Source organism: Gekko japonicus, unplaced genomic scaffold, assembly GCF_001447785.1.
Source record: "Gekko japonicus isolate JY-2015 unplaced genomic scaffold, Gekko_japonicus_V1.1 scaffold6, whole genome shotgun sequence".
NCBI lineage: Eukaryota > Metazoa > Chordata > Lepidosauria > Squamata > Gekkonidae > Gekko > Gekko japonicus.
In genome coordinates, this window is record NW_015166417.1 from 2,804,842 (window position 1) to 2,831,814 (window position 26,973).

At 39.9% G+C, this 26,973-nt stretch overlaps 1 protein-coding gene across 1 annotated transcript in view; it reads right to left on the bottom strand.

Moving 5' to 3' along the window:
* Window positions 1-26,973, bottom strand: part of TRPM6 (transient receptor potential cation channel, subfamily M, member 6) — a 112,536-nt gene that overhangs the window by 37,464 nt on the left and 48,099 nt on the right. The window contains exons 18-31 of the mRNA XM_015411534.1: window positions 24,260-24,488; window positions 22,218-22,373; window positions 19,810-19,953; window positions 18,502-18,630; window positions 13,394-13,645; window positions 12,433-12,607; window positions 11,394-11,508; window positions 8,936-9,135; window positions 7,053-7,185; window positions 4,980-5,974; window positions 4,160-4,266; window positions 2,553-2,679; window positions 1,808-1,905; window positions 112-170 (exon numbers count right to left, since the gene is read on the bottom strand). Of these exons, the coding sequence (XP_015267020.1) occupies window positions 112-170; window positions 1,808-1,905; window positions 2,553-2,679; window positions 4,160-4,266; window positions 4,980-5,974; window positions 7,053-7,185; window positions 8,936-9,135; window positions 11,394-11,508; window positions 12,433-12,607; window positions 13,394-13,645; window positions 18,502-18,630; window positions 19,810-19,953; window positions 22,218-22,373; window positions 24,260-24,488 (2,919 nt within the window). The remainder of the gene's footprint in view (window positions 1-111; window positions 171-1,807; window positions 1,906-2,552; window positions 2,680-4,159; window positions 4,267-4,979; window positions 5,975-7,052; window positions 7,186-8,935; window positions 9,136-11,393; window positions 11,509-12,432; window positions 12,608-13,393; window positions 13,646-18,501; window positions 18,631-19,809; window positions 19,954-22,217; window positions 22,374-24,259; window positions 24,489-26,973) is intronic.

Below are 26,973 nucleotides of genomic sequence, written 5' to 3' on the forward strand. Positions count from 1 at the left end.
TGGAAAGTTTGTGTGGGGGGGGGGAGATTTTCCAGCAAGCCCTCATTGATCTCCTACTTGTTTCAGATAAAGTAGAATTGGTTAGCACTAAATGTAAACAGGAGTACTTACGATGGATTCCTGCTCAAGTTATTCCTCCTGTAAGTCCAAATTGTACTGTTATTTAAATCCTGAAAAGAAGGAAGATGGCAAATACTACTGACGTTATAATGTACATTTTCTTAACCAAAGCATATCTCCTCATTTCTACAGCAGAATAACTACAGAAGAGTTTCAAAGGGAGACTTCAATGAAAAACTGCTCAGCTGGAATTCATATGCTAACTTGATAAGTCACTCTTGAATTCAGTAGGAACTGGGGTGCCTAGCTCACTACATCAAATAGTTGTACCTTGTTAGAGGTTTATGTACATTATGCAGGTCCATCCAACCATGCTAATTCATCAACATTTGGGAGTGATCCACACCCACTGCTGAGTAGGTTGCTTATTCTTTTAACTGGATCTTTTTTCATCTGTGCTCTGCAATATAATGTAATAACCTCGCTTGGGAAACTGAACTTTCTGACCTATCTTTCTAATAACTCTTCCTCCTCCAGCCTGTCTGCTGTTTGTAGCTTTCTGTATCTCTCTGCCACCTGAATGTAACATCTCATGCACTTGTCAATGCGGACCTTAGGGCCAAAGTAAAGGTTATGTTGTTTGATGAGTTGTGTCCAGGTTCTTCCCTACAGTCACACCACAGCTGCAGAGAATGTCATTTTAAAGACCAGAGGGAGCCCTTTTCCACTTGAACTGTGGTATGGGGGCAGGGGGGGGGGCTCCTGCCTTCCCCCATACCATTTTGAGAAGCTGAAATGGCCTCCAGCAGGGAGTTATTTATGTAATATTGGAGCAGCATGTGGAGCTTTTCCTCTCCCACACAGCAGTTTCTAGCCAAAAAGGGCTCCATCTTTAAAATGACATTCCTTCCAACTTCTGTGTGACTTGCCAAAAATCATAGTATCTAGTTTAGCCCTTAATTCACAAAAGAGTATGCTACTGTGAATTTAGCCTTTAAAGGTTCCATGAAATTCACTGTTATTCTGCATTTAGAAAACAGTTTAAGCCACTGTTAACCAGGTTGTCTGTGAACGCAGTTTACTGACATATTTGTACACACTCCCATTATATGTGAATAATCCCAGTTAGAAACCAACACAGGTTCAGTTACCTGTGGCACACATATGTAGGTGCATGAGTTAACCAGATTTAGTTCAGCACCACCAAACACCCTTAAACCAATATTCTAAACCTGGATCAAATGTTGGTTTAGAATCCTACTCAACTTGAATGTTCCTGATTTTAATCTCAGTTTGGATAAATCAGTACAAATGAGCAAGGGGAAAAGATAAATGCAAAAATACAAAAGGTAAGAAATTTCCTCTCATCCTTAGAACTGTTTAATCTCATATTCCCAGGAATAAGTAATTACTGGGAAGTTAGAATTTTCTCGAATCATACAAAGTTCTTCAGTGTAAGTCAGTCACTTAATTTTCTTAATGGCCAGTTTCTTAACCCAATTTTTTCATATACATTCCCATTTCATGATTCAATAGTTTAATGCCATTTTATTAATCTTCTCTGAGGGTTAAATGGTTAATTACTTATTTCTTCCCCAGCATTTTCTGTGCCTGCATAAAATGAAATTTTTTAGTTCTCAAGAAAAAGTCTCTTCACACCAGTGTTTCACTGTGTTAAATTAGTGTTAAATTCAGAACAATTGACTGGTATAGATTCACAGACTTGCAATATGTCCTCAAACATTACCTCTTGTGATTGCCTCAAATAGTCACAAATTTGCACTGTGTGTTTAGCAGTTCCTTGATTTTTCATTTTCTGATGCATGCAACCGATATGATCCAAATCTAGCCAAGTAAACAAACACAGCAAGAACACATATGAAATGACAAGAAAATGAACTTTTGCTTCAAAACAAATAAAAGCATCTGTATTAAATGTGTAATCCATTCTGAGTAGGGCTGTTCCTATTCTGTACTGTAAAAAAAACAAACTTCAACACCAATCACTCTAAATACTATGATAAAGTCAAAATCAAGCATCACTCAGAGGAGCAGGAAGAAATTTATTGTAATTTCTCATACATGAGGCTAATTACTGCATTTCAAATAGAATATCTACCTAATCAAAATAATTTTTCTACCACTATGCACCATAAGATTTCATTAGATTAACAGTTATTGTTTGCTCTAGAGAGAGCATCCTTTCTTTTGGCTCCTTTACATTTGGAGACTTACCTATAACCTACCACTGATCACCTGAATATGCAAGTATGACTCCTCTATTAGCAAAGTTTGACCCACGTTTTTCCTCATCATTGGCCTGTCTTTTGCTGTTACTGAGGCATGTCACTGCTGTATTTGCTAGCTCCTGAGCAATTACAATTCACCACAAGAACTTTAACAACCTCATTCTGTACTTTGTTCTGTTTGTTTACAATCACTGCTTGCCATTGCCGTGTTTGGCACTTCATTGCTTGCTTAGAGTTACATACCTAGCTGATTGAAGCTGGGCATGGTTAGCCTGTCGGTCCTCTTTTCTTGTTCTTCTCTCAAAAACCTATTGTCAAATGGTTCTGAACTAGCTTGGGTGCCCTGGGGACAATCATCTACTGTTATCACCTGTCATGAGATAGGAGAAAATAATGATCAGCATCACAAGACAGGCAGCTGAATCTGCTAGCAGAAATGGTGACATAATCCTTTCAACAACTTCAAAAGAAATTGTCTCTGGTGGGAGGGTCATACAATTGTTTATAAATCATGAGTCAAGCTTCAGCAGTAACTAGAAGAACAAAATACAAGGGTAGCTTTTATTGGAAGTCTAAGCCAAGATGCTAATAAGGGTGAGGTCTGAATAATGTAAGTAGTTTGCTGACCAGTTAGTTCACTAAGCAGCAAAGGAATTACAAAAGGAAAGAGAGGGTTACAACTCTGCAAGAATAGCTTATATGGGCCCAGTATACAATATAAGACAACTGGAACACTTGAGGGTGTGTGACTGAACAACCTGCAGAATTTATACAAGTTATACTTCTGCTTATAAATCATACATCTGAGGATACATTAGAATAAGTAACTGTGCATACAAGGATGGATTCAGACTGAATTTTCCAGTGGCAGAATGGAACTTTTATGCTTCTTCGTCCCACTAATCTTAATATAATGCTGCTCCTGGGGGACAGGGAACCTTGAAGAACATCACGGGGGAGGTCTGCAGTGAGAAGGGTTGGAAACTGCCTATTTAGTCTGGATCCAGCCCAGAGAAAGCACATTTTGTCTATATGGGGGGAAAACCAGAGGGTGCTAAATGCATAGAGTGTGCTTGCATATTACAGATTTCATTTAGAAGTGCCTACCTTTCCCAGAATTATGCTTTTTGACTCAAGAATGTCAGATTAACCATTTGGTTTATAGTCCAAAGATTTTGAACATGAACTCCGCAAAATCAACGGGCTGAAAACTATACCCATAAGTCATCTACCCCAGAATACTGCCCCCAAAAGTATTTTTAATGGAATGCTACCGATTTTCCTTGACAACATCTATGGAAAAGGTCTCACAAATTCTGTGTTAGGGCTTTAGCCTTTAATAGATTAAGAAATATGGTTAATTAGCTGAAGTTTTAATTGCAAATACAAATTTGGACCCCAGTTCCTTAAGAGAGCTGACACTGAGTCAAAATTTCTGAACCTGGGATTCATGACAAGCCCCTCACTATCCAGGACAAATGATATGTTGAATTCTATCCTCCCTGTGCTAAACTTGGTGTGTGTCCCCCCCCCATCTGTAAATATACAGTTCTTCAGTTTTGTACTCTAATCTTAATCTTCAATTTTCAGATACTGAATTCCTACTATTTCACTGATTACAGTTGTACTCAATCCATACTTATCTTAAGTTTCAAAGACAATGAAGTTTAAAACAAAAGAAGAAATTGGTGCTAGGAACTGAGTGATTTCCAGTTTATGTTTAATTGGCCATGGCAGCAAAACTTAAAAATTAATTTAAGATGATTTTTCACATTAACCTCTAGACTTCTCTAATTATTAAGATAAAAAAAAGAAAAATAAATGGAGAATCTAATTGTACCTGAACCTACCGGCACCTGAAGAGATTTCTGTTTCTTTTTCCAAGATTTCCTGTCTCTGCTTCCAAGTTTTGCTTTTGCCCAGACTGATTTACAAAGCTCAGTAGATTTTGATAGTTCTGAGAGTAAAAGTAAAAAACAAATTCATATTTCAAAGACACTTCCAACAAGTTTCTATTTTGAAATAACTTAGTTTTTACATCAAGCCTGTGAACCACCGTAACATCATCCATGACACATGCAATCCGGATATTATGATTAAATTTGTTTTATAAAAACAATGATAATCAAAATACATTTTTGTGTCACTGGGTTCCACATGGTATCAAACAAATCTTTGATTACACACACACAAACACACACAATAATACATCTTTCATTTGATAATAGGATAAATGTTGATATATGCATCCAAATCAACAAGTTTAAATTCATTAGCAGCTAAACAATCCCAAATTCTTTCCCATTGAAACTCTAGGTCCTATTCAGGAAGTATGTCCTACATTCTTAAAGAAATTGTATAACTTTGTGGGGAGGAGCATATATATATAGTGCTACGATATTGCAAAATTGGAACCTTTATCAAATACCAGGCAATTACTGAGCATGACTAAGGCCGTATGCCTGTAGCTAAGAGAAGGTTGAAGGTTCCTTGTGAAAAGTGAGTTTCAAGCAATGTTATTGCCTTTTATTTTGCTGGTCTTCTCCACTTTCTCAGCCTTGTGGGACCAAAAGCTACTTCCCTTGAAGAAAGTGCCATTTTTCCTACGTGGATTGATCCAGAATGAGGTGTTGCACTGGAACGGGAGATGGGAGTGTGAGCAATCGGTACCATATCTGTCAGAACTGTAGGAGCACGATTTGGATTCCTTTAACTTCACATGCTGCAAACTACAGTTGTAGTCCTTGTTGAGGGCAGAATGCATGCTGGATGGCTGTCTTGACTGGCTGCTAAAGCCACTCTTTTCATCCTCTTCTGCAAACCCCCAATTCACGTAACCTCCTCCTGGTTCCTCATGCTGGTGGTGAGATAGTAGAGAGATGTTGCTGACAATGCTAGGAGTTTTGGCAGCTAAATAATGTTTAGCTATGGTTTCACCACCTTTCTTGGCTGACAGAAAAATAACAGAGTCCAGTTCCTGCCTTTGATGGATAATGGGCTCTCTTTCAACAATATCAGTACTGTGTACATTCAGATGAGCAGTAGAGCTGAAATGCTTGTTGTGGGGTTTGGCTCTCAGTTCATCTCCTCTGAGCTCATTCAGAGTACTTGAAAATGACGAACTCAAGCCAGCATCTTCAAAGAAAGAGACTCCAACTTGCTGATCAGAAGGAACCAAAAGAAATTGTCCATGTCTAGGAGCTGATTTGCTCTCTGAAGATACCCCAGAGATTAGAGTGTCATTTTCTGTCACCTGTTCCTGATGTTTGTCTATTGATTTAATCTCATTGTAGTCTATTGCATCAAGATCATGATGACTCTCGGAGGGCCACTGGTTCCTTGCCAAGCTTCTCAGGAAGGAAGGTGGCACACTGAAGTAATTGTACTTTTTATCATTCAGACATTCCAGACTGCTGAAAGCCTTGGAATATGTGACATTACTCCAGCTATGGGGAAGCTTTCTATAGCTTTGGTGCTTTGTATCAGCAAGAAAAGCCTCTTCTACTTGCAGCGTGTCCACAGCTGAAATTACTTTCAGAGTATCAACAGTTAAAGCAGAGAGGTCTTGTAAATGTCCCAGCTGACTGTCTAGTGCAAGCAAAGCATCTTTGATGTAACATACTTTCTCGTGTACCTCCTTCAGCTGCAAAAACATCTCTTCAACTCTAGGAGAAAAGATCGATACATAGATATATTAAAATAGAATTTATATACATTATTCACTGTATCAATGGAGCTACTTTTTTCATTTTCCCACTGGTGCAGTTAGCCCTTTCAAAAATTAGACAGAAAGATATAGGACTGGATCTCATTAACTGCTAATGTGAGGAACTCATGAAGATGATCTTCCATACTTCCCCCTTCCCTCAGCTAGTGAAGAAATGGGAGGGCTGAAAATGTAGCCCATCCTACTGCTTTACCACCACCTCCTGTACCATACTGAATTTTGTCTACAAGAGCTCCACCACTGGTAGCATTAGTTTTTCAGGGGTCACAGAGTATTGAAGAAGTGCTGTTAGTGTGTGTTCCTTATGCTCACAGTTTGTAGGCTCCAAAACAAAAATATGCTTAAATTGGATAACTTTTTGCGCTTTTCCAGCTAAGTTCCATCTACTTGAGAACGTATAGTAGTCAGTTAGCCAATATCCTTTTTAACAGATTTTCAGAACAACTAATCTATTAGTCAAAATGGTTGACACTATAGTGACTTTCGTATCTATTGCTCAAAAATCAGCCTGATACAAATCCATGTCTAAATATAAACAGATAGCCCTGGCTTGGAATTCTAGAAAACCCATATATGAGTTTCTTAGAGGAATGGAAAGAATATACCAGTATAACAAATAAAGTATCAATCATAGCATATACAGTATATATACAATGATTAACAGTGTAGATTACAAAATGTATATATTTTTAAAAAAAATTAAAAAGCCATTAAAACCTACTCAGCATAGCAGCATAAAATAAGCAGTTTAAAAACATGTCTCTGAAAACAATGCTCAGGTCAGCAGTGTGTACAATAAAAATGTTGTTTACAAGACCAACCCCTTAATTAAAAGCCTGGGTAAATAACTCCCCTCCCTTTCTATTTCTTTTAAATAATGGATTTATTGCTTCTAAGTTCTTGTTTTATTTTTTAATACCTGACTGCAGTTTGACACTTGTCTCCAACTTATTTTTGCATTTCTTGATCTATGAACTGCAGTAAAACAAATATTGGTGCAGGAAGAGACTTCCTACCTTTCAGTTGTTACACGGATCCTTTCACAGTCACTGGAGTATAGATGTTCATTCTTCTCATGGAGGTAATTTTCCACACACTGCTCTTCAAAATCATGAAGTTTTTTTAACTCTGCATCACTCAGATAGAGCTCTGAATAATTACATTAATAAGTGGTTATTAACAACACTGTGTCACATTATTTCTTAATCAAAGGCATTGGAGGAATATGCTTTCTGGGCTTTAGTGAATTTGAACCTGAGTTGTAACTTTTCACATGTATAAAGACAGAAGAGATGTGTATGATCAGCATTGCAAACTAAAAGGCATTTATATAAGGCCAATTCATGTTTCCATCTGCAGATGTGCATTTGAATATTTCTAGTCCAAATATATATCCAAAAACAACCTTAACAGTATTTTGGGGTATATTTGGGTATCCAAAGCAATATTCAAGATTCGTGGAATACCTGTAAATAGATTCCGAATATTTCCATGAAAATCTGGAGACATCCGGGTCTGTCATTTTAAGGCTTCCGGGCCTGTTTTTCTTCCATTTAACACGTTTCCAGGCCAATGAGAGGGAGTGGGGAGGGAGGCAGCTCTCCCAGGCAATGAAATCAGATGTTGGGGGAAGCACTGTTTGCGCAATCACAATAATTATCTCTCAGCCCTCCATGGCTCTGAGTATTGGCAAATAGGACAAAAAGCTGGCCTTGCTGCAGCTTGTCTCAAATTCAGGGCGAGATCTTTTGGAGTGGTATGCTGCGGCTGCTCTGATCTATCTGTGCCCTGGATTTATTCTGCTGCCTACTGCTGCCTGCCTGGGAAAACCTTTGTTTTGTGCCAGGACTGCTTTGCCTTTAATTTTAAAATATTATTTAAAATGTTATTTCAAATTTTCTGTGGTTTTTTTGCCTGGAGGGTTGTAGTTGGGGGGGGGGGACATTGATTCAGTTAGCCAAGAGATCATCTATTTCTGAACTGTATGTAATAACCGGAGTAATTATTAAGGTCCCTGCAATGGTGTATTTTCAGTCAGTTTCCACAGGGTGGTGCTGCCTTATGTCCATAATGTCTTCGATGTTTTCCTAAAAATTGTTTGTTGCTGATGATATTACATTTGTCGCCAAAAAACCCCCACAGTAATGGAACTTTGAAAGTTTCAGATTATTTCTCACAACCCCCTCCCTTAAGAATTCATGATTGATCCACTGCTGTAATCTTATGATTAATGCGGATATATAGTTGGTCTATCTCTAGTCCAGTATTGTGTTTCCCACCACTGGAGCCCACCGGATACCTCTGTGACGCCTCTAAAGGAGAAAAGACAACAGCCTTCCCTGTCACTTCCCCCTCCATACCAACAATTGATATTCAAACATGCACAGTCTGAATATAGCTAACAGCCAATTACTTTCTTGATACCTCCATGAAATCATCTACTTCCCTTTTAAATATATCTAAGGTAACTGTCATCACAATATCTTGCAATGACTTCAAAAAGTTAATTGTGCCTAGCATTTGTTAGAAATCTACTGTCCATGAGTGTCATTGTGCTGCCCTGAGTTTTAGGATTCCAAAACAGGGAAACAATGTTTTGTCTATTCTTCACACCATACATTATTTTTATAAACCTCTATCCTGTCTCCCTTTAGTCATTTTTCTACATTTAAATGACCCAAACTCTAGTTTTCTCTCCAATGACCATTTTTGTTGCTCTTTTATACACCATCTCCATGATATCCTTTTCTGTGGTGAGGGACTAGAATTCCAAATGTGGCTGCAGCACAATTTATAATACTAGCAGTTTTATTTTCAGGCCTTTCCTAAAAATGCCTAGCATGGAAACTCAGTTCTCTCTTTGTATAAGAAATTACAGGAAAGTCCACTCTCTCCTTACTCAGTTCAACACCTCTCTCTTCTTGATCAAATTCATTTGGTGGCCGACGGTGGCAGAGGCATTTCAGAAAAAGGCCAGTATAGCTCAGAATGATGAAAGGTGGAGGCAGCCATGGCTTTTCATGGTAGGTCATTATGTAGCGGTAACGGTTGTATTTCCAGAGCTTGTTTGATATGGATTTCATATCAAAATAAACATTACTGTGGGTGAAGATGGAAAAGATGAGTGGGAAAGTGGGGGAAGAGAGAAGATGATAAAGTAAATATTTAAGATTCTTTTTATTTAACAAAACTTAAATGCATAGTGCTTAGTTGCCAAAGTTTTACAAATCTTCCTATAGAACGTGAGCAACAATTTTCATGAAATATCAGTAATTATGTTTATAAAGATTTTACAAATGTATTTTAAAATTAAACATGTTCAAAATAAATGCTAAATGCAGCAAATTATAACAGGTTGCCAACTTTGGGTTGGGAAATTCCTGGAGATTTGGGAATGGAGCCTGGGGAGGGTGCGGTTTTGGCAGAGGAGGGATCGCAGCAGGAGAGTTGGTTTTTATACCCCCCTGTTCTCTACCTGAAGGAGTCTCAAAGCAGCTTACAATCACCCTTTCTCTCCCCACAACAGACGCCCTGTGAGGTAGGTGGGGCTGTCAGAACTGTGACTGACCCAAGGTCACCAGCTGGCTTCATGAGGAGGAGTAGGGAATAAAACCTGGTTCTCCAGGTTAGAGTCTGCCACTCTTAACCACTATACCACACTGGCAGGGTATAATGCCATCGAGTCAACCCTTCAAAGCAGCCCTTTTCTTCAGAGGAAATGACCTCCATGGTCTGGAGATTAGTGGTAATTTCAGGGAATCTCCAAGCCTCACCTGGAGGTTGGCAACCCTAAAATTATATGACCAATCTCTTATGGCCTAATGAATTGTTCATGTGCAACAGTAGTTCATAGGGCTGAACATAAAAACCATAGGACAAGCACATGCATATATGCCAACATAATCTACTATTTACTATTTTCTTCTCCTTCCTAGGCTACAGCTGTTTCAACACCAGTCAGCTAGCTAGCTTTGTGGATAGTTTCTACATGTTCCACCTTACTGTCTTTAAGCAGTTCATGGCAGCTTTGCAACATTCCAAGTCAGAGCAACAGAACACTTTCAATTTCAGCCACTCTCCTACACTTCTGAAAGTCTCGGGATCAAAGTAGGCCCTAAAACTAACCAAGAACTAGACAAATATTTGTTATTTCTTACACATTCTAACTTTGCCATGAATATTGCAGAGAGGGACTTTTTTTGAAAATAAATGTGCAGCATTAGGACACAATAGTTTAAGGCTTCCCCCACAGGGTTGCCAGCCTCCAAGTGGGGCCTGGAGATTGCCCGCTTTTACAACTGATCTCCAGCTGACTGAGATCAGCACCCCTGAAGAAAATGTTTGCTTTGAAGGGTGGACTCTGTGGTATTGTACCATGTTGAGGCCCCTCCGCTCCCCAAACCCCACCCTCTCCTGGATCCACTCCCAAAGTCTCCAGGTATTTTCCAACCCAGACCTGGCAATCCTACTTCCCCATTATCTCTAAATAGCTTTAAAAAAAAGAAGCACAAAGTACCATCCAAAAGCAATCTCCCTAGAAGTCAGGCTGCTGGTTACTTTCAGTAGATGCTTGCTAACATGTTTGTAATGTGGGCACCTAACCCCCCAATGGGGGCAGGGGGTTACCCACTTTCAGGGGGCCCAATCTGCCACCACTCAGCTAGCCAGTGGGGGAGCCCTGCCCCCGAGCAGCCCCGTCCACGCTGACGTGCCCAGTGCAATGATGTCATTGTGCAGGGCACATTGCAGGGATGCTCTAGCATCTGAGAAAAACTCGATGGTAAGCAGGATATCCAGCAAAGCGGGCTGGAGCCCCCCACCAGCAACAGGTAGGGACCTGGCAACCCTATGCTCAAAATGGTGGTGTATAACCAAGCTTTTTGCTGCACTGTGGCTCAAAAATTATTTAAGAAGAAATGCCAGTGTCCACATCTTTTGATTTGTCTTCTACCAACCACAGATGACTTTGAGGTTTAATGCAGGGTTCAAAGGCAGATTGTGAGAAACTACAGAGAGACAGAAACACTTGAATTGAATTCTAGTTTGTTTTGTGAAATCTATTGACCTCAGTCTGAACTGGTTGCTTGTTGCACAGTGCAAAGACACCGCTATGTGCTACTCACACCATAAATCTATGCAGATGACAATTGCCAGTTGCAGGTGTTTTAAATAGGTAGCATGCATACATGGCCTGGGACAAATTCACTCAGTTTTTAAGTCTTTGTCAGAAAGTTGGCTTTCTATTTAGTTCTCCTTTCTGGGATAGATCTTCATAATACAGTTCATCTTGTTGAAACACTAGCAACAAACCCCTGTTAAAACATTTTCATTACTCATTAATTATTCTTGGTACTTACTTAAAGAAAGCAATAAGAAGATTGACCATAATTATATATTGTACAAATAGGTAGACTGCCTGAAGGAACGGTGTAAGGAAGGAACCTGGAGGGCAGTCTGGACTTAATTCACAAGCTATAAATTAAAAAAAGAAAAGCCTGTGTATGTAAAAATGGCATAGGAATGATAAGCTAATGAATAATACATTCCTTCTTTGACGGGTAAGAGCTTCAGTCTGTATAAAAAACTGATAAACCTTCACTGCCTAAATACTAATGAATCATTAACAGAAGTAAATGAAGCTTTCCTAACATTTTAACATTGTCTTCTTTTTTTACCTACCCACCATAGCGAAGGCAAGCTTTCACATATACAGAGTCAGATTTAAAGGACACCTGAGAAAATATGAGGTTGTGTTTTTGTTTTTGTTTTAAAAAAACCCACCTAAGTGTTGGACCCAATAAGCTTTTCTGCTGATTGAAAACAAAGGGGGGGGGAAATCCCCTTTGACCACCAAAAGATCTGTGCTGGGATCATGGGACACACACATACAAAAGCCATGTAACACAGAGGCTGTAGTATGGATGGGAATTTGAGAATCAGTAAAAATGCTAGCTGGATCCAACCCAAGCTCTTGAAGTCTATTCTAATATGCATTAAATATGTTTAAATAAAAAAACTTTTGGGAGCCTATGACTTGATGAGGAAACCCTACATTTTATAGCACAGAGCTTTCAATAGTGTGTGAAAGACCACAGCAAAACGGCAACAAACATACTTTCAATGCAGACCATCCAAACTCCAGTTCTTGGCATATCTAGTTCAAGGGCCTCATGAACAGGTGCTGGAAAATCTGCCTCTGCCTAAGACACCAGCGAACTGCTGTTAAACACTATCAATACAATCTGGATGGACCAACATAATATAGCGTCATACGATACCTGTCCTCAAATGTTCTAACTAACTGGATTGAAATTGGCACCACATTTTGCACACCTTTTAAAAATTCATATAAACTTTTCATTAACCGTAAACATCAAACTGTATAAGCAGACCTACCATCAATTTCTCCTGCATACACTTCGCCAAACATCATCCAATAAGGTTGAAATACAATATCTCGTGCCAAAGTCCATGATGGCTGTTCATGAGGTGAAAGTATCGCTTTCCGAGACACACCAAAACTCAACAATACTATGGCCATCATAATTACAATATAAAACATGTTCGCTGTCTGAAGGAGAAAGAAAATTAAGCATGGTCATCAGAATGGTGTGATTTCCTGTACCAAGTGTTTCCTGTACCATGGGAAATGCTAATGGTTTGGAATTTAATAAACTTGATTGGACAGCTCAAAGAGAAGCAAAGTGAAAGTGTTGTATGGTAATATCACATGTCCCTAGTTACGTTAGTGGGACTGATTTAAGTGAAAAGGAATAGAACCTAATTATCCATCATGGATCTTTGGCACAATGCAAACAAATATAAAAGGAATAGTACAAGAATTGAACTGTTTCTCTATGCAAAGCAGTTTTTAAAGCAGTGTTAGTCTTGTAGGTCAGTGTCAAAATTTCATTCCAGAGGCAGCAAATAATGTCAGAAATACTACAGACAGAGGAGGAGGACTTCTTTCTCCATTTCCCTTATGGTAAAGACCATGTATGTCACTCCACAAAGATGAAGACAAATTCATGAAAGATAATTCTATCAATGGCCAATGGAACACCAACATTCTAAGTTAGTAGAGTCTACTGACTGCCAGATGCTGGGGACAAAGCACAGGGAATTTAAAGCTTCCAGAGGCAATGAGCTGGTTCTTTTCTGGTAACAAATAGCAGTAGTGTTTCCACCTTCCTGCGGCATGGCTCCTTGACCATGCCAAGACAAATTTAGCATATCAAAATTCAATAGCCAAATGTGACCTGTTGAATTTCTCCCACTTGTGTAGTAAAGGTGCCCTACCGGTAGGGAAAAAAGGCAACATCATTAAGAAAATGTTGCCTTCTAGACAAATACTTACCATTTTCCCTATCATTGTTAGATATGGTCCTGCATGCTGATTCACAGCAAAGAAATCAAGGAGTCGGACAAACCAGAATATTATGTCCAAGCAGTAGATCAACCTTCCGGCTGTATGAAATGGAGGATTTGCCCAGCGCAAGCCAAAACCAGTCATAAATAAGATGATAGCAACAGAATCTGTAAAGTTCCAGTACTCATAAATCCAGACTTTCACCTTTTGGCTGAACTTTCCTGGTTCAGAAATGAATACCTAAGGGCAGGGGAGGAAATCACTTGCATTTGTAAATGACAAATGTGAATGATATTACGTATTTTTGTAGAAATTATCCTGATAGAAAAGCCCTACATCTTTACTGTTCACAAACACATTTAATGCAGAGGACTATATACATCATTTCCCCTCCAATTCAAGATGTGTACCCTCAGGGCTTTACAGTAACCTTGGATTCCTTAGTATAAGTACTAATATATTGCATGTCCCATCCATTACAATTGTTAATTTGTTCTCTTTTTAAAACCCATCTTCCAACTTTCTACTGGATATTTATCCAGATCTAGTGGATACACTCTTCTACGCTTCTGAGGAATTAAGCTCTGCGACATTTTCTGCACAAACGGGTCTCCCCACTCCTGCATTTGTATTCCTCCGCCTCTTTCACTCATTTCCGCAGAGGTATTTGCAGTCCGACATGCAAAAACGCAGTTTGTCCTCTCTTGCAGCACAGCATCAGACTTCCCCGTTTCTGGGAATTCCCTTGCTGCGCCACAATTTCTTTTCAATTGCAGCCCTATCCTGACCTTCCACCCTATGGTTACTCACACCTAACTGCTTTGCTAACTAGTACTGAATAGCAACACCTTGTACTACAGGGATCTGCAAACACAGCCAGTTATCAGAAGAAGTTTTTTATACCCCACTTTTCTCTCCTTAAGGAGTCTCAAAGCAGCTTACAATAGCCTTTCTCTTCCTCTCCCCACAACAGGCACCTTGTTAGGTAGGTGGGGCTGAAAGAGTTCTGAGAGAACTGTGACTGGCCCAAGGTCACCCATCAGGCTTCATGTGGAGGAGTAGGAATCAAACCTGATTCTCCAGATTAGAGTCCATCACTCAACTACTACACCATCACAGAACCATGGAATCACAGACTTGGAAAGGTCCATACAGGCCATCTAGTCCACCCCCCTGACCATGCCATCTAGTCCACCCCCCTGTTCAATGCAGGGTCAGCCTACTGACCATGTTGGTTTTCAGTAGCAAAGGTCACTGTGTAGTCCTGCCTTCTTTTTCTGCAGGAACCCCTTTCATGTGATCTAGACCCTGGAGAATTTTGATAAATTATGTAAAGGTTTGGAGAGGCCTGCTGTGAACCATTTATTAAAATTGACTTTTAAAAATAGTTGCTTTGACCTCCCTTTGGAACTGTTTTAGTATTTTTTAATGTATGAATATTTTGGGGGAGAACTATAACTATAGTTTAACTTTGGCGTTCCAGGATGAAAGCCAAATGAATTGCTCATATTTACAGAAACTTTAATGTAACATTGTTAAAAGTGATAACAATGATAACATTGAAAATCAAAAGAGAACTTCTTTAAGTTGATCCAAATTTTCACATGAAAGGAGTCTGTGATTTCTGCTGGTTTACCACTTGATTATCAGTCTACTCCTTTCCTCAGCCATGACCCTCAGGGTCAGCATCTCAGATAGCAGGGGACACTGTAGAAGACGGAGACATACAGAAAAGCTCATTCCACAAGCAGAACAGAGCTTGCATTTCATAGAATCATAGAATGTTAGAGTTGGAAGGGACTTTGCAGGTCATCTAGTCCAACCCCCTGCACTCTGCAGGAGCATAGCCGAAAGAGAGCCCTACAACATACCCGAAAGATGGTTGTCCAGCCTCCGCTTGAAAACGTCCAGCGAAGGAGCATCCACCACCCCCTAAGGCAGTCTGTTCCACTGCTCAACCACTCTGACATTTAGGAAGTTTCTCCTGATATTTAGCCGATAACGACTCCCTTGTAATTTCCACCCATTAGATCTAGTCTCGCAATCCGGAGCAAGAGAGAATAGTTCCGCTCCATCTTCTACATGACAGCCCTCCAAATACTTGAAGGCTGCAATCATGTCCCCTCTAAACCTTCTATTTTCCAGGCTAAACATATCCAACTCTTTCAGCCTTTCCTCATAAGACTTGGATTCCAACCCTCTCACCATCCTGGTTGTCCTTTTCTGGACACGCTCGAGCTTGTCAACATCCTTCCTAAAATGTGGTGCCCAAAACTGGTGAAGCCTGACCATAGCAGAATAGAGCGGAACTACCACCTCCCATGATCTGGACACAATGCTTCTGTTAATGCATCCTAAGATTGCATTAGCTTTCTTCACAGCCACATCGCACTGCAGGCTCATGTTTAGCTTGTGATCAACCAGAACACCCAGATCCCTTTCACATGTGCTGCTGTCAAGCCAAGTCCCTTCCATTCTATATCTGTGCCTTTGATTTTTTGTACCTAAGTGTAGGACTTTGCACTTATCTCTATTGAAATTCATTTTATTTGACTCAGACCACTGTTCCAGCCTATCTAGAGCCTTTTGAATCCTGACTCTGTCTTCTTCAGAATTAGCAATCCCACCCAGCTTCATGTCATCTGCAAATTTGATAAGCATCCCCTCTATGTCTTCCTCCAGGTAATTTATAAAAACATTGAACAACACCAGGCCTAGGACCGAGCCCTGTGGCACTCCAGTCGAGACTTCCCCCACGTAGATGCAGAGCCATTTACGAGCACTCATTGAGTACGGTTTTTCAACCAACCATGAATCCATCCAATGGTTGCACTATTCAGCCCACACCTAACCAGCTTATCCTCAAGGATATCATGAGAAACTTTGTCAAATGCTTTACTGAAATCTATATACACTATATCCACAGCATTGCCAGAGTCAACCATTTTAGTAACTCTGTCAAAAAAGGAGATAAGGTTGGTCTGGCATGACTTATTCTTGATAAACCCATGCTGGCGACTAACAATTAACTCATTCCGTTCAAGGTGCTCACAGACAGAGCGTTTAATTTCTTTGGCTCCAACCCAGTTTCACATGAGCACAAGTATAAAACTTGTGAATAATTACAGTATCATTTTTTATAAATTTCTTTCTTACTTAAGAACATAAGAACGTAAGAGAAGTGAATTTTTGTTAACAGATCCTAATCCCACATTCTTCTGAGAAGAAATTTCAGACATCCCTAACAGCCTGCCAAGAGACAAGGGGAGGCAAGGGGTGGCAAGACCACTGGAGTTTTTGGGAGATTTTAGACCCGTTGGGAGATCAGGAAAATAAGTGAATTTTGGGGCACAAAATCAGGAAAACATTTATTTGACTCACTTTTCCATAACATGCGAAAAAATGTAGTAAAACAATATTAAGGTTTCGGCATCTGCTACAGTTTGAATTGCATAATTCACTCATTCCTTAAAGACTCTACACTCAGCGAATCGTTACAGCTCCTACCAAAATGTATTTCTGCTTTTGGTTTAGGGTGCAACTGGTAGACATGTGTGTTTAAAAATATAAACTCGAGTTTTGGTGGCATGGAAAGGTTGTAACCTTTGATAAACTTTGCATAAGCCCCAGAAGGCATGGAAACAAAAACAAAACAGCCCTTATAAGTGCAGTAATAAATTTCGTTTACTTAGGTACAAAGAGAAAAGAACATATCCTTCTCTTTTGCCAAGGGCATGCCAATCCTGAAAAGGAAGTTTTGGAAATTGAGAAGTGGAAAATGGCAGATTATTTTTTCAACAAGAAAGTGCCCTAAAGGGCTTTTTCAGCTTTGTTAAAACAAATGCATGAAGTGCAATCTTTGGAAAGTCATAAGATTCTTAACATACTATACAGCAGAGCTTAACTACACCCTACTCAGATCAAACTGATAGGCTACAAATGAAAGAATGTTTTTGAAATCATGGCCTGCAAACATAAAACAATGACTCGTATAAATAAAGGTATGTCTACGAGTCCCACTGAACGGAATGGTGGTACTCCTATGTGTAACAATATTTAGAGGAATGAAGTCCTAAGGGCATACCAATTAACTGATAAAATCTAAAAGGAAAACTGTCTCCAGAGAAGTTCATTGACCATGCCTAAGACACAATACCCTGCAAAACTTTTATTTAGTAAACCAAAGCAAGTACCTAAGTTAAGCAGTATCTTCATAAAAGTAGTATTAAATGTCATGAGCCAATAGAAAAGCCGGGTTACAGCTTTATGATCCCTCCTATTTCCATACCATAGAGAAAGAAAGTTGTATTACTGGGGCTGAAATGGGTCTACTTCAAGTATATTATTAAGAATAAAGTCAAATACAGATGACAGAAATTGCTCATCTGAACATGAAAGAGCAGAATGGCATAGTGACTACACTGAAGGACTTGCTAAACTAGCTGTTGTAGATTTTCCAGGTTGTCTGGCCAGTAGCTGTACCATGTAGGACCTGACGTTTTGCCAGTAGCTGTAACTGGCATCCTCAGAGGTATAACACAGAAGCATTAGCTGTGTTATACCTCTGAGGATGCCAGTCACAGCTACTGGTGAAACGTCAGGTCCTACAATGCCAAGATCATGGCCACACATCCTGGAAAATCTACAACAGCTAATGAACTTCGGCCGTGAAAGCCTTCAACAACATACTGACTTGCTAAACTCTCTTCCTGAAATGATAAATAAAAGCCGGATGAATCAGTAGCCAAAGCAATGGTTGTTTCCACTAGAAGCCCAAACGACAATGCTGCAGTTCTAATTTTCTGCCAGTTTTTGTTCAAGTTCAAATGGCACATACAAGATAAATGATCTTTGAAGTGCTTAAAAAAAAAACAACACTCCCTTTCAGTATAATCCAAGATGGAAGCCTAATTTCAGCCAACTTCTAAAATTTGCACTCCTGGTGATCTTTCTTTATGAATCATGACATAATTTGATTCAGGGCAGTGTTCTTTCTCCCTATGAATATATAACAACATTTGTAATTCCTGCAACAAACATTCATAATTCCTGCAACACGGACAGCAGCAAAAATCAAAATGAAATAAAGAGCCTACCTCTCTGATTTTCTCAATGGAGGTGGTGAAAATGTAGATGATGACAAGCCACTCCTGCACACTGGGTGTCGAGTCCATCTTCACCAAGACAGTATAAGTGAACAGCATGAGGAATGCTAAATAGGCCATCTGCAGAACACACAATGCACATCCTGTAAACAGACAGCTGTATAAGCATCCTGTGGGGGGGCTGTCTGTTTACACATCCTGTGTAACTTTCATGGATCACAGGAAAATATGTTTCTACAACATGGGCTCTTAGTGATTTTGGGGGCTCTGGGCAAAAATCCAGGATGGAGCCACAGGATCTCTACCACTCCACTGCCACCCCCTCAAGGAGGGCCAAGTAAGGGGCACCCCACACCCTGTGCAAGGTGTGTGGGGGGAGTTGCCAGTGTTGGAATCCAGCAGTCTGAGCCCCAGATAAGACAGGCATGAGTGGTTGTAAGAGGCCTGGTCTCCTTCTTCTTCTTCCTCAGGGGGGCAGGGCTATGGGCGGTCAGGGCCCCTCCCAGACTGGGGCCCCAGGACACCTGCCCTTTATGGCTAAGGCCACCCCTGTTTTGTAATTATGGAAACTGAGATAGACAGGATCCACAGGTTTCACACATTTCAACCACTAAAATGAGCGCACATATGGCAGAAGAGATTAAAAGGTATTACGTGAATCAGCCCTGCGAAGACAAACAGGAAAAAAGAACAAATATAATGTACTGAATATATCTGAGGGCATTTCAGTAGTTCCATATATAATTATGTTGTCAGTCCCTGGAATAAATAGAACAAAACTAGTATAACTGGCTTCTATGTCTTATTAGTGCAACATCTTCAGGCATCTGGTCAAACATAAGAGCATCTCTCAAAACCATGAAGAAAATCACTAAATTTCAAGTAAGCTGGAGCTAGAGCTAATGAACTGAACAGATCCATGCAGCTTGTTCCCTTCAAGCTGCAGCTCCTCCTGAGAATCAGCCTTTGGGAGCAGGCTGGGATATGTCAAAGGCAGCAACAGAGAGAAAAGAGAATTGATGACGATTGCCCCCCTTCCTCGGAGGAGCTGAAGCACTCTTCCACTCACACAATGCAGGGTTGGATATACCGGTATTCCCCTTTTTGCCTACCAGAAATACAACTGGTTTTTTTTTATGTAGGTAGATTTTTTAAAGTAATCGCTTAAAATGCCAGATTTATTGTTTGTTGGTATGTCATTATCTGTGAAGAGTATGTTCATTTTAGTGCTAAGAGAAATGGTTTGTCCTCTGTATTGCAATTTGAATAAATATGTCCACAATATAAACAGTAACTGACCGTGTGAAACCAGAACTTGACAATTGGGGCACTGTAGAATTCGTAGATTTTCCTGGTTCCAGGAAGGTTTCCCTGTTCATTGTTGATAGGAAAAGACTGTCTTTCATCTTGCTTCTCCTTCCCTTTCTCTAAATCATAATCATTCTTTATAAAGAAATACAGATTAAGCATTAACAAATATCATCCAGCTGCATAAGCAACTTTTTGTTATTCACTTTAGATCCATAAGTAAAAAGCAAGAGATATCTACATACCACTTTGTTGTAATACACTGAACAAATAATAATAATAAATATTATTTTAATCCACAAAGCAAGATTATTTATAGTGAATTTTTAAAATCATATTTATTTATTTATTTATTTATCACATTTGTACCCTGCCCTCCCCGCAGTGCAGGCTCAGGGCGGCTACCCTGAACCATGAACCATACCATGGCTTTAGCATTCAGTTTTAAATATAAAGGGTCATTCTGAGGTTACTGTTCTGAACTGGGACTCAAGACATGGGGCAAGTACAGACGATCAGTTTATCCAGTGAGAAATGTCAAAATATTTCAAATGTAATGATATATTTTATTTATTATCAAGATGAGTAACAATTTAGAATGGAAAACAAACTAATAAAACCCAAACCAGTAACAACCAGCAGCAAGCTTACTCAAGGAGTAAAGGCATACAAATCTGGAATATAGTAGTCTGTCAGATCCCTGCTTTAAGTTCTCTCAGCAGAGGCTAGTTTGTATGGATGTGCATTCAGTTGTATCTGAGCTGAAAAAAATACCCAAAAAATGCCTTATTAGTATTTTTGGGTATTTTCTCAACCAAATACAGATCAGAGTTCAATTTTGGCTATTTGATATAGCTATTCCCAGATAATCCTGAAAATAACCTCAGTAACCTCAGAATGACCCTTTATATTTACAATTTAAATTTGAATGCGAAACCCATGGTACAGTTCACTATAAATAATCTTTCTTTGTGGAATAAAATAATATTTATTATTACTTTTTGTTCAGAGTATTTCACTGAAAATATTCGGGATTATCTGGGAATGCCCCGTAGCTGCAGTTAAAGGGCATTCAAAGGGCTCTCTGTTCTTTTTAATGCTTTCAGAGTTAACTCTCAGTTTGGAGAAAGCATTTAAAGGGATTGAGAGCCCTTTAAATACCTTCAGAGTTCACTCTCAACTTGCAGACAGTGCTTAAAGGGACATGTCCAATCTTTTTGAAACTTGGGGGTTCTTTTGAGGAGAGGCCCAAGCAGCTATGCTGCAAATTTGGTGCCTCTACCTCAAAAAACAGGGGGCCCCCAGCCCCCAGGATATTCCTGGATTGATTTCCCATTATACTGTATGGGGACTATTGACTATAATGGTCCCCATGGAGTATAATGGAGGCGAGAAAATTCAGAATTCCCATTAAATCCTGAATCCGAATACCATACCGGCAATGGAATTTGGAAATATAAGGAAATACCAACATTCTTTGGGTCCAACACACCAGAACCTGAAAAAGTCCAGTTTTTTAAGAAATATAAGGAAATACCAACATTCTTTGTGTCCAACACACCAGCACACCCCTACTAATGTGTTCAAAACAACATCCATTCATTAGCAAGAAGATACAGAGATAGCAGTAATTGGTTTCAGGACAAGGCAGATTATGCAGTCTACGATTCTAACTAACAAGCAGGAACTCTGTCTCATGATACTAAACTAGTATCAAGTTTAGTTTATTGTCTTAGCCATTGGCCATAACAACACAAAATACTAAACTAACACACATGCAGAACATAAAACAGACTGTTCCATTGCAGTGAATACAATAAATACATAACAGGCTACTCAAGAATTTCAGAATGGCCTTTGGGTGCATGTGGCTATATGAAGGAGTGGGAAGTAACCCACAAAGTGACCCACAAAGATGAGAAGAAGCCCCTCCTTTTGCAATACAGTAAAGTAAGCAACACACATTTTCCCCTTCAAGTCCTAAAATTGCTGCCATACATTCACTAACCCCGGCCCCTTCAGGTCATCCTTCCTGGAGGGCCACTAGTAGTCGTGAACAAGCAGGGCTTGGCTCAGACCCCAGTGCTTGCTCACTGGACAACCCAACACTTGTTGTCAGCATTGCCACAGCCTGGCGCTAAGTTGAATAGCCCTTGCAGGGTTGCCAGCACCATGATGATTTGGCTCAGCCCACTCTAGGGCTGCTGCAACATCTTGGTCTGCCTCTGCCTCCTTCAAGCATAAAGGGCACTGCAGGTTGACAGATCTCTAACACCATATAACAGAAGCAGAATCTGGTCTTAGTAACTATAGCATTTTAAAACACACTATTCAGTAATTAAATCCCTGGACCTATTCACATTTAGTAAAATGAAATGTAAGTCTAGCACCTTACTAACCAATGAGGGATGTTCTTTTCCAGTGGAGATGCTAGGATCACCATGGTACCATGTGAACTGATGGAAATCTTGTGATTGAGGTACATGAGACATTTCAGCCTTGCTTTTAAATTCCAGCGTCAAAATAGTGGGCGGTAAAAGAATACTCAGAATTACCTTTAAAGAAAAAAATTAATACTGATTTATTCAGTACTCCTACTTATCCTTCCTCTAGTACTAATAATGAGAAGTCATCTCAGCAAACGAACACACCAACTAGACTTTGCCTCTGATCCTCCCACCCAAATCTCTTTCAATCTGCAACTATGTTTGTTATGTTGCCTGGAAGGCTTGGTTTACCCAGAATCTAAGCATGTCAGCCAGTGTCTGATTGGCCCAGTAGTCCACCCAGATTCCCAGCTTTCATTAAAAAACAAAAACAAAAAAGCTTTAGGCCCATCCCTACCCTTAAGTGGTAAATAAACCCATCACTCAATTCAGCCACCACAAACCTTAGGCAAAGACACTACTACTGGCAAGGACAAATAATTCCCAAATCTTTTAGCTCTGGGCGTAACAGCCACAATTAAGAACTGCTAGTAGGGTTGCCAAGTCCATCTTCCACCCCCAGCAGGGGACTTTGGGGGCGTTCCTGGAGGGGGGGCATCCGCAACGTGATGACGTCCCATTGGGGACGCCTCCCGCCCCCCCCCCACCTGCCCGTGCACCGGATCTCCAGAAACGGCTGTTCCCTGCAGTTAAAGTAGCCGGCAGCTGGCGTTTCCCCCTTTAAGAGCAGCTGTGTTTCCCTTTTAAGAATGAAGCTGGCTTTTCCCTGCAAGCTTGCGGAGTTCGCGCTTGGGATGAAACACGGGTTGCACACACTTAAAGGTAGAGAGATGGGTGGCTGTGGGTGTTGGGGGTGAAGCAACTCCTGGAAACAATTGTTTTGAGTGGGGAATGATTGAAAACTCATTATCACAGTGTGAGAACAAGACAGCAAAAAGCAGTAGCCACTGTTGATTTGAAAGTTATTATGATTCAGTCATACATAATAATTTTTTCAATCTGTTTGTTTTGGCACCAAAGAGAACGAAGATGTTGCTGTGGGACAGCAGGGCAGATTTTTTTTAAAGTTTACAGAAGTGCAAGGTACTCTACCTTCCTTACAAAAGTTTTAGAAGGCAATGCTTCCCAAGAGATGATATATGAAGAAACAGGGTGGAGTACCTTGGAAGAAATCTTCACAGGGTACAATTTGTTTCTAGTGACTCATCCACTTCAGTCCTCCCTGTATAACCTTTTGCACATTTGTTTGTTGTGATGAAAAATCTACATGCATTTTCTGTCCTTGTCCTCTTATAACTGTAGATATGGCCAAATAGCAAAAAAGAAATAGCAGTACTCACATTTTAATGCAAGAACCTGAAAAAACATATCTGCATATAGTGAGTAGTTAACTGGCACTCTCCTCATCCAGTGAACCCAACCCACAGTCACATGCTGCCTTGAGCTCAGTGCTCCTGATCTCCACCTACTGGCTCAACAGATTATAAGAAGAAAACAACCTGTTTCTTCAAAATGAGCATTCCCAGCTGACCCTTGCCATGCATTTATGCATACAACCCACAAGATCAACTGGTAGTGCTGGTAGTAATTCTTGTCAATATCAAGATTGTGATAAGTGCTGCATTGTTTACAGGAATTGTTTCTTTGACCACCAGGTTCACCCATGTTAGAACATACCCAGTGATGAGCAGAATAACATACGGGTAGGACGAAACATCTGAACTAGACATAAGACCACAGCAGATCTTGTCCATGCCACCCTGTCTATAATATCTAACTTCTGATTCTAGTGGAGGGTTTTCTCATTCAATGACTCTTCTTCTTTCAAGAAGGACTTTTACTTCAAAAATTATACTATCAAATTGATGCAAGAGGGACCCTTGATGTGTAGTGCCACTTTGAGGTCACCATATAAACCAGTTCCTTATTGGCACCAACCTTAATACACCTACTTTCTACATGTCTGACTATGGCACTGCTGAGAGGTGAGTTACCTTAAGCCAGGAGTTCTTCCTCATCTTCAGGCGCCCCATCCACATGTCGGTCAAGAGCATCTGTGTGCATGTGTGAGACACAAAAGGCAGTAAACCCGCTGACACAGCCAGCTTCAGGCAAGTTGAATTACTCCAGTTCTTCAGCTGATATGTCAGCAGCTTCATGGCCATCTGCTCATTCTGTTTGAATGCATTATCCAACACATCTAGAGCAAGCTGCCCAAACTCACTGTGAAAACAAAAAGAAAGACAACTACAAACTTTAGACTACTGGGTTCAGCAAAAATAACCATGGCAGGTAATATGCCTTGGTCCAATACTAAACAGATTTCATTCGTTCCAATGGGCATTGTTTTGAAGTAACAGGAGTACCTCCACATATGACATCATGATTCCCCTACTGTACTGAAAAAAGGCAAATTTTCTAAAACAATTCTATACTTTTTTCTTGCTAGCCTCCTTTTGTCTGGTTTATTGATGATTGCTTACAGTGCCCATGGCAGAATTCACATTGTATGGCTACACTCATACACATTCCCAAGCTTCTTCAGACCATTCAAACCAATAGTTCAGCACACAGAAGAAATGTGCTGATAGCAGAACTGGGCTTACTAAAACTCATGGGAGGAGTAAAGAGCTCAAAAAAGGGGGGAAGGTGGATTGTTGAGGGAGATATTGCCAGCTGGAAAGCAAAACAGCTTTAATCTCAGCCTTAGGTTATTTTCCATCTAGAAGAATTACCAACTTGTGACATGTCTCTAGTTTAGGTTAGAGGACTCTAGTAACTATAAAAACCAAGATTAATTCCATCTTGACCATTTTGTCTATAGTTCAAGCGCTCAGCTTCTGTCTGCACTTGAACATTTGAGTCAGCTCCCAGCAGAACTATATCATTTACAATGGAACTGCTGTGCTTGTGGCTCATGCCCACTTTGGTTGATACAGTGATGTAAAGAATGATGATACCTGATCTACCAGTATATAATGCTTGAGAGTGTCCCCCACTGCTGGCAGACCCAAAAGACGCAACTGTTCCAGTCACTGAAATCCCCATGTACAAGTCACAGAACTTCAGCTGATGGAGTCACTGACATATATGGTACTTCAAAAACTAGGGATGGGTCACTGAGAGTTGCGTGGAAAGTCTGGTGCACACTGGAGAGAACGCCACATTTTAAAAAAAGAAGATTGGTGCACACTGGAGAGAACGCCACATTTTTAAAAAAGAAGAAGATATTTTGTGTTGCCCACTAAAGACAGCATACTTTTATAACTCTATGAAAACAGTTTCAGGTGGGTGTCATATTGCTCTGTGGTAGAAGAGCAAGATTTGAGTCTAGTAGCATTTTAAAGACCAACAAGGTTTCCAGGGCATAAGGTTCTGACAAAGGGAGCTTTGACTCTCAACATCTTACACTCTGGAAATCTTATTGGTTTTTAAGGTGCTCCTGGACTTAGACCTTGCTCTTTTATAAGTCTGTTTAAAGCCACTGAGTTTTGTTTCTGTGCTATGTGTGACAAATGCTGCCATATTAAACAAAACTATTTAAAACTACAATACTAGAAGCTCAGATAAAATGTATACCACAGGTTAGGAAAAGTACAACTCGGTATTTAAAAAGGCTTGCATGGTTAACGAACAAAGTAATGGAAGCAGTAAAAAGTAAGGAGGATTCCTTTAAGCAGTGGAAGGCTAGTCCGAGTGAGGTAAATAAAAGGGAGCACAGGCTTTGGCAAATAAAATGCAAGTCAGTGATCACAGGCAAAAAGGGACTATGAGGAACATACTGCAAAAAAGTATAAAGACTAATAATAAAAATGTCTTCAAATACATTAGTAGAAGGAAACTAGCCAGAAAGGCAGTGAGACCCTTGGATGACCAAGGGGTAAAAGGATTACGAAAGGATGATAGGGAGATGGCAGAGAAGCTGAATACTTTTTTTTGCCTCTGTCTTCACTGTTGATGATGAGAGGTGTTTGCCAGCTCCAGAATCCCCAATTTCGGGAGGGGTATTGAAAGACCAGAGTTGGATTGAGGTGACAAGAGAGGATGCCCTATGACAGCTGGACAAATTAATAGTCAGAGCTCTCTAGAGCACCTTTAAAGAGAAAGCCATGTATATTTTTATAGGACGTACAAGATTTTACCTTTTATTGAATTCATAGCTATTTATTTAATTATGGTCCCTTTTGAGAAGTGTCTCATTTAGGCTGAAATTGATATTTTGACTTGTGTTAAGAGTATTTCTAGAATTTTATTGTCTGTTTTTATTGTCTGATTACTGTTTTAATTTATCCTAATAATATATATAAACCATCTCGATTGTAAGAAACAATGTATATAAATAACATAATTTTTTCCAGTAATGAATAGTTTTCTTCTCATTAAGCTGGAACCATGAAAAGCCACTTGTTAAGTTTCCATTTTGCCTGACCTTGGTAATCCAGGCTAACTTGATCTCGTGAGAGAAGAATCAGCCTTGGCCAACTCTTGGATGGGAGAGCACCAAGGAAGTTCAGGGTTGCTATGCAGAGGCAGGCAATGGCAAACTACCTCTGTACTTCTCTTGCCTTGAAAACCTTACGGGGCCACTACAGCTTGATGACACCTTTCACCACCACGTTTCCATTCCAGGACAGCACAGTGACTTATTAATTTGCTTGTTAAACCAAACAACTTCCTTCAGTTCTCCAAGCACATACATTTACACATT